This window comes from Physeter macrocephalus, chromosome 12 (assembly GCF_002837175.3).
Source record: "Physeter macrocephalus isolate SW-GA chromosome 12, ASM283717v5, whole genome shotgun sequence".
In the NCBI taxonomy this organism is placed as follows: domain Eukaryota; kingdom Metazoa; phylum Chordata; class Mammalia; order Artiodactyla; family Physeteridae; genus Physeter; species Physeter macrocephalus.
The window spans coordinates 69547601-69554817 of record NC_041225.1 but is presented as its reverse complement, the minus strand read 5'-3'; the positions used below and the strand labels follow the sequence as shown (position 1 = coordinate 69554817).

Here is a 7217-nt window from a genome sequence, read left to right as displayed (position 1 = left end):
AGTGGCTGTATCAATTTACATTCCCACCAATAGTGCAAGAGGGTTCCCTTTCCTCCACACCCTCTCCAGCATTTATTGTTTGTAGATTTTCTGATGGTGCCCATTCTAACTGGTGTGAGGTGATACCTCATTGTATTTTGATTTGCATTTCTCTAATAATGAGTGATGTTGAGCAGCTTTTCATGTGCTTCTTGGCCATCTGTATGTCTTCTTTGGAGAAATGTCTATTTAGGTCTTCTGCCCATTTTTAGGTTGGGTTGTTTGTTTCTTTAATATTGAGCTGCAGGAGCTATTTATATATTTTGGAGATTAATCCTTTGTTCGTTGATTCACTTGCAAATATTTTCTCCCATTCTGAGGGTTGTCTTTTGGTCTTGTTTATGGTCTCCTTTGCTGTGCAAAAGCTTTGAAGTTTCATTAGGTCCCATTTGTTTATTTTTGTTTTGATTTCCGTTACTCTAGGAGGTGGATCAAAAAAGATCTTGCTGTGATTTATGTCAGAGTGTTCCCTCCTTTGTCATAGATTAGTTGACCATTGGTGCGTGGGTTTATCTCTGGGCTTTCTTTCTTGTTCCACTGATACATTTCTGTTTTTGTGCCAGTACCATATTGTCTTGATTACTGTAGCTTTGTAGTATAGTCTGAAGTCAGGGAGCCTGATTCCTCCAGCTATGTTTTTCTTTCTCAAGATTACTTTGGCTATTTGGGTTCTTTTGTGTTTCCATACAAATTGTGAAATTTTTTGTTCTAGTTCTGTGAAAAATGCCGTTGGTAGTTTGATAGGGATTGCACTGAATCTGTAGATTGCTTTGGGTGGTATAGTCATTTCCACAATGTTGATCTTCCCATCCAAGAATATGGTATATCTCTCCATCTGTTGGTATCATCTTTTATTTCTTTAATCAGTGTCTTATAATCTTCTGCATACAGGTCTTCTGTCTCCTTAGGTAGATTTATCCCTAGGTATTTTACTCTTTTTGTTGCAATGGTAAATGGGAGTGTTTCCTTAATTTCTCTTTCAGATTTTTCATCATTAGTGTATAGGAATGCAAGAGATTTCTGTACATTAATTTTGTATCCTGCTACTTTACCAAATTCATTGATGAGATCTAGTAGTTTCCTGGTAGCATCTTTAGGACTCTCTATGTATTGTATCATGTCATCTGCATACAGTTACAGTTTTACTTCTTCTTTTCCGAATTGGATTCCTTTTATTTCTTTTTCGTCTCTGATTGCTGTGGCTAAAACTTCCAAAACTATGTTGAATAATAGTGGTGAGAGTGGGCAACCTTGTCTTGTTCCTGATCTTAGTGGAAATGGTTTCAATTTTTCACCATTGAGAACGATGTTGGCTGTGGGTTTGTCATATACGGCCTTTATTAAGTTGAGGTAAGTTCCCTCTGTGCCTATTTTCTGAAGGGTTTTTATCATAAATGGGTGTTGAATTTTGTCAAAAGCTTTTTCTGCATCTATTGAGATGATCATATGGTTTTTCTCCTCCAGTCTAGTTTTATTTTTGGCTGTGTTGTGTCTTTGTTGGTGCACACGGGGTTTCCCTAGTTGCGGCGAGTGGTGGCTACTCTTCGTTGTGGTGCCTGGGTTTTTCACTGCGGTCGCTGCTCTTGTTGTGGAGCACAGGATCTAGGCACGTGGGCTTCAGTAGTTGTGGCATGCCAGCTCAGTAGTTGTGGCTCGTAGGCTCTAGAGCTCAGGCTCATTAGTTGTGGTGCACGGGCTTAGTTGCTCTGCGGCACGTAGGATCTTCCCAAACCAGGGCTCGTACCAGAGTCCCGTGCGCTGGCAGGCAGATTATTAAGCACTGCGCCACCAGGGAAGCCCCAGCTGTTACTTTTGAAAAATGGGACAACAGTGGAGGAAAATTTTATTTTCATTCTGTATTTCTGGCATATATTCCTTTAATTAAAAAAAAAAAGCCACTGGGTATTATCTGGGCTGTATTTAGATGACACTTTATCTTTTTTTGTATTAATAAAAAAAATAAGTAAAACATCAAAGCAGCAAGAATAAATGGAAAGCATAGTGAAATGGAACATCTCACGCTTAAGTGAAGAATAAAATGTTCTAGTTTACAGACGCCTCATAAATTTGGAGTGATTTAAATGTGGAAAGTGAGTTGATCTTTCCCATTATGATCCATCTTGAAATTTAAGATCAGCTCAAAACATCTCAAGAGGGCAAATACAGTATTTTCTAATTACCAGTTGTTATTTATTTGGGGAAATAAGAAGAGCCTTTTAAAACAGATCAATATTTATTAATGTTTGTTTTCCATGTCTAGTTTACCTTACTAAACAAACTACAACAATGACAAATAAAACTACTGGGGTTTGAATTTCAGAATTTAAGCAGCTTTGGCTCAAGTGTGGGAGAATACTGATTTATGAAATTATAAATAAAAGGAAGAATAAAGAGCCAGTGCATTTAATCTTAAAACTTATTTTATTTTAAGCTTAGATGATATGGTACCTTCTTTTAGTTGAGAAACCTGCTGTATTTATCCTATTTTACTAACTCTAGTGATATACTATCTTACCATTCACTTAATTTAATGATGAGTTATAACAATGACTAATTTCTTTTTTTTTTTCGGTATGCGGGCCTCTCACTGCCGTGGCCTCTCCCGCTGCGGAGCACAGGCTCCGGACACGCAGGCTCAGTGGCCATGGCTCACGGGCCTAGCCGCTCCGTGGCATGTGGGATCCTCCTGGACCGGGGCACAAACTCGTGTCCCCTGCATTGGCAGGTGGACTCTCAACCACTGTGCCACCAGGGAAGCCCCAATGACTAATTTCTTGGTCAAAGCTAAAGAAGTTAGTCACTGTAGCTTATTATTCCTTCAGGCTCACAGTAATACAAGAATCTGAGTAGTTAATAAATAACGTTACTTTAAGATTACTGACTTAGTCTTAACTGACACCAAGTTTTCCATTTTCCAGAATTTAGAGACACTTTGATGAATATTCCCACATTAAAATCATCTTATAATTAAAAGTAACACCAACCCCCACCCTTTTTTTCCACAAAAGATTTTTGAAACTTTAATCCGCCTAGTGGTAGAGTGATATAAACGCTGTTCTATACCTCGTGGTATTGATGTACATGTTTGCCATAGCAGAATTCATATTTCCACCAACCAACACCCTACAGGAAAGGAAACAGATCAAGTTACAGTACAGAGAAAGGCATATTGGGGTCTGTCTCAATACTGCCACATGACAGTGATGGACATATGTATAATTAAAAAAAACTATACTAGCAATATTAGGGTTGAAAATCAAAATTAAAAATTACTGATAAACTTAAAAAAATAGACATTATTAGAGAATAATTGCTGTACCACCCTGGTAAAATAAAGTAAAATGAAAATTCCACTAATAAGTGTATTTCCCACTGGAGTTCTTAGGGGCAAAATTTTACCTTTGCAGATATTAGCTCAAGATTTAAATGTGATTGCTACATAACCAAAATGTAGGCTACACAATCATGGATGCGCATTCCAGCAATTAGCCAGAATCACGTACGAAGTACTTAAATATATATATTTTTGTCAGGTAAATGTCAAGTTTTAGCCTGTGAGTAAAGAGAATATAATGGCTATGCACTGGATTATAATGAGATGCAGAGAGAAAATGTCCATTGGGAAGTTTCCAGAATCCTGCCATTTCTCTATAGACAAGAAATCTTTTTCAGTGCTCCTAATGCCCCTTGATAAATAACTCACAAGTGAAAGCTGTAAGATAAATATTTAAACTGATGGTTCACTTCTCACCCCATGAAAGCAGTAGGAACCACTAAGGAACTCTTTTATGAGTTGGTCATCTGTCAATTTGGATATGTGGGTTGTTCCAACTGTGAGCATTGGCTGAGAACCAACAGCAATGGGTTTGTGGATTGCTGGAAATCTCTCTTCCTTAGTTGATTGCATATCTTCCTAAAATTAAATAAACATGTTTAAGGGCTTCTTTGCCACATAAATTTTTTCAGTATGACTTAAATTATTATTTTTAAACCAGAAAATTTGGAAAAAAATGTCCACTCATTTTTAAAAATTAATTAATTTATTCTTGGCTGCATCAGGTCTTCATTGCTGCACGTGGGCTTCCACTAGTTGTGGCGAGCGGGGGCTACTCTTCGTTGCGGGGCGTAGGCTTCTCACTATGGTGGCTTCTCTTGTTGTGGAGCACGGGCTTTAGGCGCGTGGCCTTAGTAGTTGTGGCACGTGGGCTTAGTTGCTCCACGGCATGTGGGATCTTCCCGGACCAGGGCTTGAACCCGTGTCCCCTGCATTGGCAGGCGGATTCTTAACCACTGCACCACCAGGTAAGTCCCTGTCCACTCATTTTTAATGTGTTTTAAGAAAATGAATTTTGCAACACTTAATAGCATAGAGAAAGCTCTAGGCAAATGTTAGTTCCATCTACCAGTTAGGGGCATGGTGACCTTTCTTAATATAGAGGGATAATATCCATTTCACATATTTTGTCTCATATTCTTATTAAGTACTTTGCTACATGTTAGATTTAGTGTTTCTACATTTAGTTTTGGAAATGTGATTACTATGGGTAAAGAAAGGATAAAAAGCAGGCCAATAAAGAGCTGAATGGGACAAATATGAATATTAATTATAATTATTCAAATGTAGCAGGACCTGGTTGTTGCCCTGGAGGAAACTGCAGTTTAATAAAGGAAGGGTACAGGGAATAGCAGATTCACAGAGGTAGGAGTGATTCAAATAAACTTTGACAAGGAACTGAAACACGAAGACTTCACAAAGAGAAAGCCCTTGATTAATTCATGAAACATTAATAATTTGTGACTTACATGAATAGTCTGTGTATGTGTTTCGTGTGTGTGCATATGCATGTAAACCTGAAGAAGAGGTAAGAGCAAAGATGTGCGGTATGGTATGATATTTAAAACCAGAGAGAAGCAGGCACTATAGATAGAAAACTATGTAATGCTAAGAAGTTTGGACATTATCTTTTAGGTTTTCGGCAACGATGTGGTATGATCAGATTTTTAAGTAATTACTTTAGCATGGGCAGGGAAGAAGGAATGGTAAGAACAAATCTGGAGGTGGAGAGTCAAGTTAGGAGCTGCAATAACCCAGGCCACAGACAAAGTCAATCTAACATAAGGGAGTGACAAGTCAGGTGGAGAGAAGAGGACAGTTATGAAAGAGGTTAATGAGTTAGAATCTGGTAGTTAACTGGGTACTCACAGTAAGCAGAGAGGAAATGAATCCAGACCAGAATTGAAGAAGTGAGTGTACCAACTAACTGAATAAAATAATTTAAAAAAATTAAACAGTAAAATGTATAGACTCCTTTTTCACCTGCTGTAGTTGTCATTGACCAACTGTGGTTCTTTTCCTCTTTTTCAGCTTGTAGGAGTCACTGGATGGTTACTCTGGAAACCAATGACCTTATCCTCTCTCTCCTCCAATACTAAGAACAAAGATTGCCAAGATGGCTTCTTGTTTTTTGAAAGAACCTTGAATTTTACATATAACTCTTTCTACATTCAGAGCCTACGACTATGCTCCTGGCAGTATTTTAAGAACGGAGTATTAAAAATGAAGTACCGACCCTATTCTTCTGTCTCTGTTTTTTTCTTTTTTCTTCTGCTCTACCCAAGAATCTTACATCAAATTTACGGGGTCTTCAACAATTACAACAGCAACAGTCCTGAGATCAATTTTAAATAACTTTGTGAATCAGCTATAAATCTTCTAGTAGAAGATGTACTTTGTAATGTAGTACTTGACCATGTAAGACATTGGGACACTGATACCCATAAAAATGATCATCTAAAAAAAAAAAAGCAGCAGACATAGTTACTACTCATAAGGAGCTAAGGTTTAATAGACTAAAGTAATTACTTAGAATACATGAGACCTACAGTAAGGTTAGTGAACAAAAGAATGATAATGCACAGTGAAACCTGCAGCTCAGAAAAGGGGAAGAGGTAGGAAGAAAAGAAGCATGACAATTTATCATTCCTTCCTGTGGACAGAACATCTACTTTCATTTTTAAGGAAAACTACTCCAATAAAAGCAAGATGATAGTAGTTTTTGTAGCAGGGTTTGGAAATTCATAAAACAGATTCTTAATAAATCCAGTAATTTCCAAATTAATTTAAGGTAATAACACAGGCAGAACATCAAACCAAAATTCTGATCGCCAGATATGTATTTTGTTTAAAAAAGAAAAAAATTCTTTATGGCAAAGCTTGATTCACACTTAAAAGGCAAACCATATGCCAAATATCAATATTTTTAAAGAAAAGTTATGTGTAATAAATAAGTTTCTAAAAAAATATTCTGAAGTAAAGATGATCAGTTTTAAGTAATTACTCATCCTACAGTATTAGCTAAGATTTTCATGTACTCTAAAGATGCTAAGTATTTAGAAAGCATTATCATCGGTAGCTTTTTTTTTTGCAGTACGCGGGCCTCTCACTGTTGTGGCCTCTCCCGTTGTGGAGCACAGGCTCCAGAAGTGCAGGCTCAGTGGCCATGGCTCATGGGCCTAGCCAATCCGCGGCATGTGGGATCTTCCCGGACCGGGGCACGAACCCGTGTCCCCTGCATAGGCAGGCGGACTCTCAACCACTGCGCCACCAGGGAAGCCTGGTAGCTTTTTTAAAAATAAATTTATTTATTTATTTATTTGGCTGCATTGGGTCTTCGTTGCTGCACGTGGGCTTTCTCTAGCTGTGTTGAGTGGGGGCTACTATTCATTGAAGTGTGCGGGCTTCTCACTGTGGTAGCTTCTCTTATGGCGGAGCATGGGCTGTAGGTGTGCAAGCTTCAGTAGTTGTGGCACGAGGGCTTAGCAGTTGTGGCACAGAGGCTTAGTTGCTCTGTGGCATGTGGGATCTTCCCGGACCAGGGCTCAAACCCGTGTCCCCCACACTGGCAGGTGGATTCTTAACCACTGCACCAGCAGGGAAGCCCATCATCTGTAGCTCTTTTTGTTTTCTCTTTTCTTTAAAAAACATTTTTTTATACAGCACGTTCTTATTAGTCATCAATTTTATACACATCAGTGTATACATGTCAATCCCAATCGCCCAATTCATCACACCACCACCCCCAACCACCCCCCCCACCGCCGCTTTCCCCCTGTGGTGTCCATACGTTTGTTCTCTACATCTGTGTCTCTATTTCTGCCCTGCAAACCAGTTCATCTGT

General features: G+C 38.6%; 1 protein-coding gene across 4 annotated transcripts in view; it reads right to left on the bottom strand.

Annotated features, from left to right (window-relative positions):
- Positions 1 to 7217, bottom strand: part of ERLEC1 (endoplasmic reticulum lectin 1) — a 43574-nt gene that overhangs the window by 13402 nt on the left and 22955 nt on the right. For 3 of the 4 annotated variants that reach the window (XR_008618900.1, XM_024118573.3, XM_024118574.3), the window contains 2 exons: positions 3791 to 3952; positions 3103 to 3162 (listed from right to left, as the gene is read on the bottom strand). Coding sequence is in view for 3 of the 4 variants with exons in the window: in XM_024118573.3 (XP_023974341.1) it covers positions 3103 to 3162; positions 3791 to 3952 (222 nt within the window). In the remaining variant the exon portion in view is untranslated. Of the gene's footprint in view, positions 1 to 511; positions 1915 to 3102; positions 3163 to 3790; positions 3953 to 7217 lie in introns of those variants that run through there. The other variant, XM_055089176.1, reaches the window with a different exon arrangement.